The 13,005-nt window shown below is 36.5% G+C and overlaps 2 protein-coding genes across 8 annotated transcripts in view; one reads left to right on the top strand and one right to left on the bottom strand.

The window, feature by feature from the left end:
• Positions 1–2,735: 2,735 nt before the first annotated feature.
• On the bottom strand, positions 2,736–12,895 carry RGS18 (regulator of G protein signaling 18). Of its 2 annotated transcripts, none has more exons than XM_026123371.2 (5): positions 12,531–12,895; positions 11,730–11,852; positions 7,920–7,981; positions 5,523–5,689; positions 2,736–4,335 (listed from the first exon to the last, which is right to left on the bottom strand). In XM_026123371.2, the coding sequence occupies exons 1-5, from the start codon at positions 12,647–12,649 to the stop codon at positions 4,081–4,083; spliced, it is 726 nt and encodes a 241-aa protein (XP_025979156.1). In that variant the 5' UTR covers positions 12,650–12,895; the 3' UTR covers positions 2,736–4,080. The 2 variants fall into 2 exon arrangements, with proteins under 2 accessions (XP_025979156.1, XP_025979157.1); XM_026123372.2 differs by having other exon boundaries at positions 11,730–11,831.
• The window catches only part of RGS4 (regulator of G protein signaling 4), a 39,541-nt gene continuing 38,296 nt past the window's right edge, over positions 11,761–13,005 (top strand). For all 6 annotated transcript variants that reach the window (XM_064515748.1, XM_026123377.2, XM_026123375.2 and 3 more), the window contains exon 1: positions 11,761–11,847. The gene's annotated coding sequence lies outside the window, so the exon portion shown is untranslated. The remainder of the gene's footprint in view (positions 11,848–13,005) is intronic.

Below are 13,005 nucleotides of genomic sequence, written 5' to 3'. Positions count from 1 at the left end.
GTAGAGACATGTTCCTAAATTCCCCCTTTTAACAACCAAAGTTGCATGACTGAACAGCTCATATCCCTCCCTTTAATTCAGAGGTGCCTTAATTGACTCTGCATTTGCAGATGGGCATCCTACATATTTTGATGCCCAAATGTAAGTCTATATTGTGTGTTTTTCTCCATTTATTAACATATTTCTGATTTTGAATGGTATCATTAACACTTTGTATCTGATGTGTATTTTAGAAACTTTTAATTTGAACTAAAACAAAATGTTGCAAAAATGGGTTCTTTAGCTTCCTGAAGTATCTTTTTAGAAAAGGTATGGTTATAGCTACTGTTACAAAATAAAAGTTTTTAGTGTTTCCTTTTGCGCATAGTATTACGGTTCAGCACTCTGTGCATTTGTAATTGGTGCTGGAGCCAGATGGGAGTTTTCTTGATGACTTCTTTGGTCTGTATTATTTGTGACTGACTTATTTGCACTTGACACACTACAGCGTGGGTTTTGCGTACCATCAGGTTTTGCTCCTCAGACCAGGATCTGTTGTCTTCTGTTCTTCATTTTCAACTTGCAAGAAATGATTCAAAAGAAAAAAGATCAAGAGCGTTTTTATGTTTACTTTAAGCACAGGTCCTAAAAATTTCAGTGAATGATAGATACCAAATAGGTGAGACTGATGACTCAAAAGACCGTTTTATTTTGTAGGCGAAGACTCTGGCTTCATTTTTTCCTCACTAAAGGGAGCCTCTTCTAGAAAAGAACCCCTTTGTCAGATAATGATGTCATTTTAGCTTATCTTGGTGTATTCTGCTTTCCTTTCTCTGGATTTATCTTGAGTTCCTTCTTACAGTAGTTCCCATGGCATTCGTCTGCTGTGGATTCTGTTACACTTCATAATTATCTTTGTAAAACATGTGCATAAGCAGCTACCAAGAATATCTTATTTATTTGTTTTCATTATAAACCTCTCAAAAGGGACTAGCACTGTCAGTAATACCGAACGATGGTTTGAGGAAGGTCTCCCTGGAGATGAGCAAAATTTTCCGTGTATGTGTGAAAGGAAAGAAAAGGCATTTGTGGACTTATATTTATTATTACAGACACTTTTGACTAACAGTTGATTTTCTGTTCAGGAAGAAAAAGTCTTAGTCAAGGTGCTATATTTGCCATTTGTTTGGGGGGGGGGGGTTCAATAGTATTAAAAAATATATTTTTTTCTTATTTATTTTATCAACAGCAAGAGTGAAGCTCCAGCTTCTGAGCTGGTATGAACAAACATAGTCAAACTTTGCAGCTAGATTCTCAATTCGTATAAGTTTTATGCCTGTGTTTGTAATAGACCCGCTCTTAATGATAAAAAGAGCTATCAGACAAGGATGTGGCACTTGGCAGGATGTAGTCCGGACAGGTGAGCCCACAGAAAAACGTTTTGGGTGCAGCAACAGCTAGTAAGTCTTTGCACACAGAACAACATATTATTAGCAGCAGTTGGATGCGCTGTTTAAACAGCTTTATAAATAGAGTTTAGTTCGGGAAAGAAAGGTCTTTCTTGATGAAGCGCTCTCTTGCTATCATCTGGCAGAGCATGCAAGAACCACTGGGCAAAAAGTGAGGCCTGCAGTAAGGGACAGTGTATTGATACACAAGGCAAGAAGATTTTAGGCAGCCTATAAGGATTTAGGCACCAGGGATTGTTGAATTTCTCAGATCTCCTGCAAAGAAACAGTAGAACAAAGCCTGAATGTGTTGAATTTGTATGAAGAGCTGGCCATGAAACTAAATAGAACATGAGACAGTCTCTCTCTCGATTTGCAGAAAAAGGACTCAGAGTGAAACACTTGCTAGGAATACTGCCCCAAATAGTGGAATAGCTATTGTGCTATAAGAGTTTTGAATAATTTGATTATACCACAAAGAATGGAAGTCTTTGAGGTGGTCTACTCTTTTTCTTTAACAAAACTAGCAACACAAACCATAGATACATGCATATTTTAAATATATGAGAACTCTGACATCCAGATGTTGCTGGTGATACAAAGATTCCCTAATTAGAAACAGGATTATTTCTGGGAGAACTGCTTCATGTTTAGGGGAGAGAGAAATAGTGGGAAGGGGGATCTGACTCCAGAGAAATGCTTCCAAACAGCAAAGATAAATGATCTATTCAGAAAAAAATATACTGACTTCAGCATAGAAAGTTGCCTTTCTCTGCATTCGTTCATTCATGTGACAGCTGTGGCAAGGATCACAGGAGTGTTGACAGTTCATAAAAAATGGAAGCTGACAAGCTCAAAAGGTGCATTTTATAGTGGTAAGAATGACTGAAGTACAGTATCAGCACTGCTACAAACTTCGGATTTATTCTTGAATTGCTGTGCCCAGATTCTGGCCGCTTATGCACTTAGAAATAGTAAGTGACTGCAACATTCGCTTGTGTGAAACTTCTGCCTTGGGTCTTTGGGCTCAGCGGAGAGTAATGAGATAAATGAGCAAGGCCCATCGCCCTCACAGTTACAAAGATGTTTCCTAGCTGTTTCCCAGATAAGCCTGAGCTTGCAGATGGTTGTGGTCCCAGGTCTTTGCAGCTCGGCAGCCTTCCCTGGGGAGTTCCAGATCTGTGTGCTTTGCTTACAATAACACTTTTGATTGAAATAGTAATGATTTAAATTCGTATTGAATTCAAAAGACTTCACCTTTATATTTTATTCATCCATGTATTAATGATAAACTGACATCCTGACAGCTTTTTAAATAGATCACTTTGCATTTATTGAAAGTTAGTAAAATGGACACTGAAAGCTCTCAGACTTAGCCATTCACATATACCCTGAATTAGAAGTGAACATATAAAGTCCTGTCCCCAGGCACTGCACCTCTTCACTTTGACTGCTTACAGAAAGGGGGGAAAAAGAGGAGAAAACTTAAATTCCATGCAAGATGACTGAATATACAAATCACAGGCTTGCAGTAACTCAATTGTCAAATGTAACCAATGATTAAAATTTTAAGAACTGCCACATGCTTCAAGATATTTCTGCATCAATCCTGGGGGGGGGGGGGGGGGGGGGGGGGGAGGCAGGATAATTGCATATGCTGACTACAAAAATGGTATGCATGACTTGAGTAGTAAAGAAATAAAAGGGGGAATTTTTCCTTCTTCCTGTCATTTCCCCATAGAGAATATATTAATGATAGGTAGAACTGAAGGTCATTCTACCTTTAGAACAAAGTTTAGTAATAAAAATAGGATAGCATGAATATTTACAAATGAAAGTAAATGTGTACATATATTTTTTATATATATATACATATATGTACATTGACCTGGTGTTTAATGACACACTGTCTGTTAAAATAACATTCTTGGCCCTTTGTTACTGCTATTTGTTTGCAAAAAATTAGAATACAAATATTTGATGGCAAAGCAAATCTATACAGCATAATTTAAATACACAAAACAGACATGTAGGAAGAAAAGAGTATAAAATACACTGCTGTTAAAATTAAATAGATATTCTTATGTTCCTCTTAAATTATGCAATAGCTAAATTTTACTTATGCAGTGGCTGTAGTTAAAATCCTTGTAATTTTACTTTTTGCCTAATTAATGTTCCCGTGTGCTCTACAGTATGAGAAAATACCACAAAAAGTCTGCGCTTAGTGTAGGAAATATTGCAAAAACATACTTGTGTGCGAAGGCTGGGTCTATAGATTCAATTTGTGACAAAACTCTGTTCTAAATAATACAGGGCCAGGATACGTGATGGATATTATCAACTGGCATTTTAAACAACATTTTTATGTAGGAAAATCAGAGTCCTCCACCAAATATAATTACAAATCTTGCTTGAGTTTAAAAAAATACTATATGAACACTTTAAATCTAATGTGTCTTGTCAATATGTTGCCTACTTCTCTGTCATAAATGAGATTAATCACTAGCTACAGAATTCTGACCTGATATGAGTGGGTGTGACTGTGCTGAAGTCGCACACATTTACACTAGCTAAAAATTAGGATTTTAAAATTTTAAAAATTTGGATATGATTTGCTGCAGTAGCTAGAATACATGTGGGCTGAGTTTCCCTATTACCAAATGGTGAAGTCTGATCGCACATCCTGGAATTCATTGACAGTAAAAGACCGCGATCGTCTCCTAAGAGCAGGACGACTGGGATTTCTCCCCTGAACTAAATTTAAATAAGGATCAGATCTTAGGAAGCGTGGGTAACTGTCTTGCTCCATCAGCTTGTAGACTGTGCTTTGTGCTGCATCAAAGGCAGTGATGATGGGCTGTTCAATATTCTGACTTGTGACTTCTTTGGTATGAAAGTCCAGATTCACCTGGAGAATGGCAAAAAGTGTATTTCTTTAATGAACATCAACACATTTCCTATGTTATTATTCATATATTCTGAGATGTGGATCTTAAAAGTAATCTATGGGGATTATGGGCTGAAATTGCACCATTTTTCAAACATTCTCTTAAAATGAGAATTATACCTTTTTCACACTGTTACAGGGAAGTAGCTGTTAATATTTAACACTTGCTATTCTGATAAATAAAAGAAGAACACAGGGAAAAAAGGAGCATAGGCAAGTGATGTACTTGCTCAGAATTAGTAGAATTATATGAAATTATAGGTCCAAAGGACTTACTGAAGAACCTGATCTTAATCTCAGTGAGAGTTCATCATCTCCCAGTCTGTTCATTGCCTTCCTAGGGCAGGCAAAAAATGTTCCTTTTTCTCACTTATACTATGATTTCTTTACAACATACTTCAGCAACGTGAAGAAATTGTAACTAGAGAGACTTCTTGCACTACTAGAGTAATATAAGTACATCTTAGCGTTAATGAGGATCACCATACTTTTGTGTTTGCTGCCTGTAATATACCAAGGATATTCTATTAGAATTTTTTTGGTAGTCGATCAAAAAGAGTATTTAAATGTTATGATTAGTCCTTCAAAATATATGTTTAATAATTTCTTTGTCATTTGGGTCATTTAAATTACATAGCTAAGATTCAGAAGCCTTTAATAATTTAAATTATAATTACTGGTCAAAAGAATGAGAGAATTATTTCCTTTCCTGGAGGTAGCTTTAAAGACAGACAGGCAATACGTCTTCACAAATGTGAGCTGGTATGTCTCATAGCAGCATTAATGTTTAGCATCACTCTATTTCCTTAAATATACCCTGTAAATTTAAATGCATTTCCTGCCTTTATAGACCACTCAGAATCTTTGATTCCTATGACATAGTATTTAAACTTGTGCTCTTTCTTTACACTTAATAACATAGAAGGGACATTGAAAGGAGTCTGGAGGAAAGTGAGAATATCTATGCAGTGGCTTCCAGACTTCCTTCCAAAGCTTTGACGTTTGAGATATAGCCTTCTTATGTCAGTGGCAACATGATTAACTGCCGTCACTGCTTCCGGGTATGCACTCCTAAAAGCAGATTGCATCAGATGCAGTTGGGTCAAACAGTGTCTATGTCTACCCTGAAGAATGTTTCTTTACTATACCTCTTTTGGTGCATCTTTCTGTATGAATGTTTCATAAATGGTCTTAGCTTTTGCAAGAAGTTCATGTGCAGTTTTGCTTTTCTTGTAATCCTCACAAGCTATCCAGAACTCGATGTTCTCCTCACTGAACTCAGTTTTCAGAAACTTCGTAAAGGCATCCAATCCAGCTACAGAAGGGAATATTGAATTGCATTAAAAAAAAATCCTTATTAGACAGTTACTCTTTTTATACAATCTGTGCAAGGTAACAACATAGGTTTGTGCTCCCTTTGAAATACATCGCAGTATAGATAACTGCATATAAGTTTTAAAACTGCAGGTTTTTTTGTTAGGATCCTGCATGCTGTGACTCCCATGAAAGTTTGTGGAAACAGGATTCTCAGCCTCCATAAAGCTTGTGAGCTGGCTACTTAGAAATGGAGGCAATAAAAACATGTGATGTTTCTGACAGAGGTGGACTTCATTCAAGCTGAATATCAGATTTAGGTTGCTCCAAGCAGTATCTGAATCTTTGCTCATAAGTTTTAGCATCTTTACAATTTGTTTATCCTACTATTGTCATTATGTTGCAGATATTTTCTTTCCCAAATATTGGAAACTAATGCAATCGTGTTGGTGTCAGCTGTTTGAGGAATGGATTTGAAAAGCATATGGTGTCCAGCACTGTGCCAGAGTAGTCACTCCTGCTGAATCAAACATGTCTCCCTCCAAAATGGAAGCCAAGTGGCCTACGAATACTCAAGATCTCGTTATATGTGTACTTGATAATTACGTAAGGAATGGGCCCTTCCAAATAATGGCCTATTCTGTTCCTATCACTGCTTTAGAAACAAACTGTATCAAAAGTGACAGATTCTTTTCCTAAGGACATAGAAAATGTTTTCATTTGTAAGGGTCTTGCATTTAGCAATATTTGAACAATATTCAAAACAAAGAGATAGAAGATATTAAATCTTTATTGTAACCATCATGAATAATCTGTTCTGTGGCCAAAAATTGCCTCCTATGGCTCTGTTATATCTAAGCAAATGGCTTCTGCCTTGGAAAATTTTAAGCTTCTGCAAACATAAGGCTAAATAATCTCATCACTGAGTTCACTTGCCTTTGATCACTGTCTCTCATTAGCTTAAAACTACTGAGACAGTGGTGCTGGAAGGTTTTATCTACCTGAAAGGGGGTACGGATGATGTGCACCAGAAATGATGGTCCTAAATCAATGGCGTGACATTTCCAGACTTTCCTAATCTTCTGAAGTCTGTTTAATTTCTCTTATTTTCCCAACAGCAGAACAGTAAAGTAGTACTAACAGAATAGTCAAGTAGTCTAGCTCCAGTGTAACAATGAGAAATAGACATTTGCTAGAAGCAATGGCTACTGTTTTCTGCCGTTTATGTAAGAACTGATATATTCCTCTAAGAAAATCTTTTCCTTAACAACCATTTCACTTAGTTCTAGTCCTTAGATGAAGTCCCAATGAATACCAGCAAGTTGTCTGACTACAGAATGCAGAATGAAACTTACAGATCTTCTGCAAAGATGTAGTATTTATTTCCATGCATATTCAGATTCTTTTGCTTGTTCTTGGACTTCTCCTGATAAAAATTTAAAGGCATTTTCTACAGCAAGTCCTCTTTTACCATAAGCTCATTTTAACAGTCCGTATGTGCTACACATAGTTAGTTATCCCTAGTAGAAAAATAATTACCATGAAGTATTGTAGAAGAAAAAGCCTATAACTTCATGCAATATAAAGAAAAGCTTTTTCAGCCTTCATTAAATAAAACTTGTAATAAGACAGGAGAGGTACAACTGAGTGGGATGTTGGAAAGAGGTAAAATAATGGATGAGATAGTAGCCAGTGGATTTCCAGCAATTTTTAACAACTGTCACTCAGGATTTATGCTAATATACCAGTTAGCTCTCCAGAATATGGCAAATCATCTTGGCTAACTCAAAAAAACATAGTCCAGAAAAGATAAGGCAGGCCTCTGCTAATTTCATTGAATAATTTTCTAAATAATTGGTTAGTAGGCCACTATGTTAATGGATTTTATCCAAATACCTGCAAAGTATTCATACAGGAGGAAAAAAAACATGATGTTCATTACAGAACAACAGTTTAATTACCTCTGGTCATCTCTTACTGTTTATTGAAGGAACTCTTCACTGATTGTTACAGTATTCAATCAAATACCAAACTTAAAAAATATAAATCAATTCTTTATTTTCAGTATTTGGCAGCATGCTATAGTCTAAATGTACAAGTAGAGCAGAAACTCATACTGTTATAAATGACACATCATACTAATTTAGGCAATGGACAGGTCTATTTAATTTGCATTTTATGATTTTCCATCAAGCAATGATAGTCTTCAGGGAGAGGAAAACACTACTAACCTTTCTGGGAAAGCAGTTTGTCAAAAGATTCACCCCATTTAACTGCTTCTTCAGGAGACACACTGTTTAAGAAACAAAAAGTGGTTTTGATGAAGTGTGTGTATTTATGAAGCTATTGTAACCTGTTCATCTGTTACCGTTATTGTTTTGCGCTATTTCACAAAGTGTTTGATTACATTACTTTACAAAATAAGATTGTTCTATGAGACACTACAGAAACATCTATTTTTTTCTGACATTTTTCCTGCAGAATTATACCTTTTTCACCTTTTTTTAAAAAAAGATTAAAGCAGAAATTTTCCCCTCAGTATTTGTGTTGTACTGCTATTTTTTAAGGACATCAAGATCATGCAATACAGTAAAACCCATATGGGAATCACCATTTTTAAACTTCTGGGTCAGTCACCTAGTTAAACTTAAAAAGAAGGCTTTAGTTGTTAAAACTGACACTTTCTTGCAGGCATGTGGTTTTGAATGCACTCAGTCTGAGACTGCGTTACCACAATCTATTTTTAATGAAATACGGAAATTCTATAGCGTGAAGACAAAGCTGGAGTAATATGGTTTAGGCGACAGTCTCACAGGGTGACAGCACACATAGCCCAGTTTGTTTACCACAAGCATTTTCAAAATGTCATGTTATTTTGGGATGCTGCACTCTATTTACCCCTTATTTTTTGTAAACTAGAACTGAATTAGGCTTGGAGATGAATTTTATTATGCTAGGACTATGACCTAGTTCTAAGTCTGAAGGGGAAAGACAATTTATTAGATGCCATATGAATAATAATTTTTAAAGCCATTTTCATTCAAGGGCAAAGGACTGCACAATGAAAATATCAAAGTCATAGGCAACTTGTCCTGGGTTAGTAGGTTGGTACTGGAGCTGAGAACCAGATCAACTTCCTATGGATTGAACACTTTCTGAAAATGGTTCTTCCTTCCTAGCTGAGGCTTAAAGTTCTTTTGTTGCCTGGATTATATAGCCTGGTTTCCACTGGCAAAATCTGTAGGCACATGAAGTTTAGATGATTGTGAAATTCCAATCACTTTGGGAAGGAATTCAAGCAATAAGAATCTTGGTTTTGTACGAAACTGAAAGGAGGATTTGTTATAGCTGTCATTTCTCTTCTAGCTATTTGCTTATAGGAATGAAACTTTTAGCTAGGGAGAGAAGAACAGTTCTCAAGTGGTACAAATGCTGGAGAACTGAAATTTAAGAAATGAACGTACTCCAATGAAGTAGGGGAATTCTATAGCTGGGGAAAATGATACCTCACTCCTTGAAGGAGTTTTTTAATTGCAGGAAATATAAAAAGTGCAGTTCTCTGAACCGTGTGGATTTGTACATTTGGGTTCCTATCGCCACAAAAATGAATCTGATAACAGTGAAAAATAAACCCAGGCCACATATACAGTGTAAAACAGCACAGAATGCTTAAGAGCTTCCTTACTATTTTTGGAAATTTACAGGGTGAATTTTTGATTTTTTCTCAGAAACTACATCAACCCAGTGGCCTCACAGATTCTCAGGACCAGGCAGCAGCAATGAATGCTGCAGTAGCAAACAGAAACCAAGATCTGTTCCTCTTTGCCACTTTTTAAAGGTGAGAAGAAACATGATTAGTTTACAGGTCATAGGTATTTCCACTATCGCCACACTGTCCATCTGCAGAGTTTCATAAATTTCTGTTTTCTACTTATGCTTTTTACTGTCTCTGTGTAAAGAATGGAAATCACTAAAACTATGTAAAACAGTGGGCATCCAAAGCTATTATCTGGCTTTGTTACTTGAAAAAGTGTATATTTTCCTCTTTTTTTAATTTTGTTTTTCACTGAAAATAATCTAAATCTCTCTATATAGACAGTACATATATAGATCAACAAATATGCACCAGTTTCTCTTCTATACAGTAAGAACAGTACAGTCCCTGTTAGTCAAGCACCTGGCTGAGAGTAACGTGGTTAAAAGCAGTTGGCTGAGCAAGGAAGTGGTGATGTCTGGAGGAAGAGGGAAATTCTTCAGTGTTATTTATTGCCATTGTATCTACCTCCCTTGAAAGTGCCTTTTCGTAGACAATCAGAATGTGCTGATGACTGTGTACATGAAACATCTGAGTTTTATCAGCCGCCCAAACAAAAAAATAGAACCATCTGCCTACGCGTGTCATGGAGACTGTGCTTTCTCTTTTTAAATGCAGTTTTAGCATGGTTTTACATGTCTGGAAAATTAGATGATGAAAAAGAGTGTTCCCAGGACTATTTTACCTTTGCTCATAATTGCAAGGTCTTGTATTTGAATGAATTGTAAAACTTTTGAGTTAGTTAAGTTTTCTGTTAGCAGCAACACAAGAAAGAGAGAGGAAAAAAGAAGAAAAGGAAGTCATGAACCCCCCTCTGACTGTGGAGTGGAAAGTATTCCAGACCACGAACGCCTCCTATCATTTGGATGTGCAGGATATTTGGATATGCGAGCAACAAATATAGCGTAACTATCCAGATACACAGATGCAAGTGTTTAGATGCCAAATTCTTGGCCACTTTTTCATGGGTTCCAGAAACAGAGTTTAGGCCTTTATATAACTTTTACCTTATATTCACAGTCAGTAAGGGGTTTGTAGAAGCAGTTACTGAAGTGTTCTGGTCAGGGGCAGGCATCTTGGCCCCAAAAATAGTAGCTACCGAAACAAGTTTGGTAAGTTTAACAAGAAAACAGAATAAAACCAGAAGCACTGAAATGTTCTGAAGTGATCTATGAGGAAACGAAATGAACTGCAAATTTTTTAGACCATGAAGTTGTAGTACTTTAAGCATTCCTTCTTTTCAGTCAAGCCCTACAACTGCAATTCTTAGTAGGTTAGTGAGATTCTGGCTCCCCAGCGAAGTCAGGAACAAAGCTCTTACTCAGTTCAGCAAAACCAAGATTTCACCCTATATCTTTATGGGAAATAGTATAATGTGGACAATATTACACAACTCAAAAGTGACAACTTTTTTTTGGAGACATGACAGTGTTCAATCAATTATTGCAGTCATTGAAGAACTATGTATCCAGTATTTGACATGCAGCTGGTGTTCGTACATCACAGGATTATTTGGAAAACCCTTTTTCCAAGGAACCGTGTAAATTCTTTGTAAGAAGTAATTTGTCAGGTATGTACCCAAGTTAATTCTTGTTCAGTATTGTCAGTGAATGAAGAAAAACGCTTTTGGCAGGAATAAAATTTTTTATGTATATGCATGTGTGTGCATATGTGCATACTTTTTTTATACAGACACAAATATATTTGAAGTCAGGAATATAAAGGAAAAGTTACGAAAAATTCTCAACAAGTACATATTTGCCCCCATATTAATTATTATAATAAAAGTGGTACACAAAGACTAGAAGAAAATGAAAGCTTGAATTTGAAGTAGCTTAGAAAAGCACAGATTGAGCTATCCACGTTTCTTCCACTTTCTTTCTTCCCTCCTATTTTCTCTTAGAAGAAAATGTTTGGTGGATCAGATCACACTTCATACCACAGAAAATTTCTCTGAAAACTATGTAATGACTTGAGACTAACCTATTCATTGCTATGACTCTGAGTAGTAGTCTATGCCTATCATGTAAAAACACGAGTGGTGAGTTAACTTGATGTATATTGTTTGTATGCCTGGGTTAGATTGCCAATTTATAAGTGAAATCAATCTTAAAAGCATTATTCTGTGCCAAGCCTGAATGTACACAGACAAACGCAGGAAACGTACTGAGTCACACAACCACTTCCTGAAAGGAATCCCCAGTCTCGCAGTGCTCATAACGCTTACCTTGCTGCTTTTTTCAAGTTTGCAGGTTTGCCAAGATGATCATCTTCGTGGAATTCAGATTTCTGCAGGAGAAGGCTCAGCCTGTTTCTCTTCTGCTTAGCTCTACAACAGAGTTCAGGTAGCCTTTAAAGCAACATGTTTAAAGATTTTTTTTCAAACATTTCCTTTGACTAATATCTCCCTGCCTCTGCATCACAGACCATTACCTTCTACATTCAGTTATAGTAACGTTGATGTTATTTCTCCCACATATCGATGTGGGAGACTTCTCCTATGCAGTAATGTTCATGTTAATGCGTTTCTTCCTTATACCTCAGCGTGAATTTATATATGAAGCACTGGCAAAGGGTAATGGAAATCTTTTCATTTTCATTTATTTTTTTCATTTATTTAAAAAATGGGGAGTGGGTTAAATTTCATGTTATTGAACAAGTGCAGTTGGGTCAACATCTTTTTTTCTTATCTTTTTGCAAAGAAGAAGGAAGTATTGCTGCCCGTCATTTGAAAATTTAAAAGCGAAACTTTCCCCAATTATATTTAGGCTTTAAAAAGGGATTTCTCAGAACTTCCTGTTTTCTTGTTAATTATTTGATTTGTTTCCTATTTCTGTTCTTAGTAAGTATTCCCTTGATGAATTAATATTTTATGTATACAATTCCCAGACTTGCAATTCATGAGTTTTCACGTATATCAGGCAAAAATAGAAAGAACTGTGCCCTAAATTCATACCCACCAGCTGCGGTAGAAGAATCCTCTATGTACGCAGAACACTCAAAGTGGCAGTATGACCTTAAAACTTACCCAGGCTTGCTCGCTTTATTCGTCTCTTCTTTATTTGTTGATTTCATGACTTTGTAATAGGATTTATCCTTTGAAGCAGAAGTGTTTAGTTGGGGGAATAAAAGAAGTGGATTCTCCATCTTCCTCTAGCAAAGCTTCCTAGTTTCAGCAAATGTTTCTTCAGCTTCCTTACAGGAGTTGCATCTGGTGTAACTGGTGCGTCAGGAAGGTTGTTGCATTCTGTATCTGCCTCGATTGCTGCTCCACTGGTGGTTGAAAAGTTTCCAGAGCAGGTAGTGGAAAGAAGTAGGTTCTCCACCTTCACTGTTGCTAAAGCTGCGTGTAGGCAGGACTTTAAGTAGCGTTTTGTTTTCACGGTCGTCATTTGGGGAAGTGAGATTATAGCTTTGCAAAATGGCTGTTGATCATCCACGCAAACACGGCTGCTAGCGGAGAACTACTCCTGGTTTTGTGTGCGTGGAACTTGATGTTTTGC

Source organism: Dromaius novaehollandiae, chromosome 8 (assembly GCF_036370855.1).
Source record: "Dromaius novaehollandiae isolate bDroNov1 chromosome 8, bDroNov1.hap1, whole genome shotgun sequence".
NCBI lineage: Eukaryota > Metazoa > Chordata > Aves > Casuariiformes > Dromaiidae > Dromaius > Dromaius novaehollandiae.
This window is presented reverse-complemented; position numbering and strand designations above follow the sequence as displayed.

Coding starts and splice junctions, on each gene's coding strand:
- RGS18 (XM_026123371.2), bottom strand. CDS start 12,649: ATGGAGAATCCACTTCTTTTATTCCCCCAACTAAACACTTCTGCTTCA. Junction 11,853..12,530: donor AATAAAGCGAGCAAGCCTGG/GTAAGTTTTAAG, acceptor GTTGCTTTAAAG/GCTACCTGAACTCTGTTGTA. Junction 5,690..7,919: donor CAAACTGCTTTCCCAGAAAG/GTTAGTAGTGTT, acceptor TCCCTTCTGTAG/CTGGATTGGATGCCTTTACG.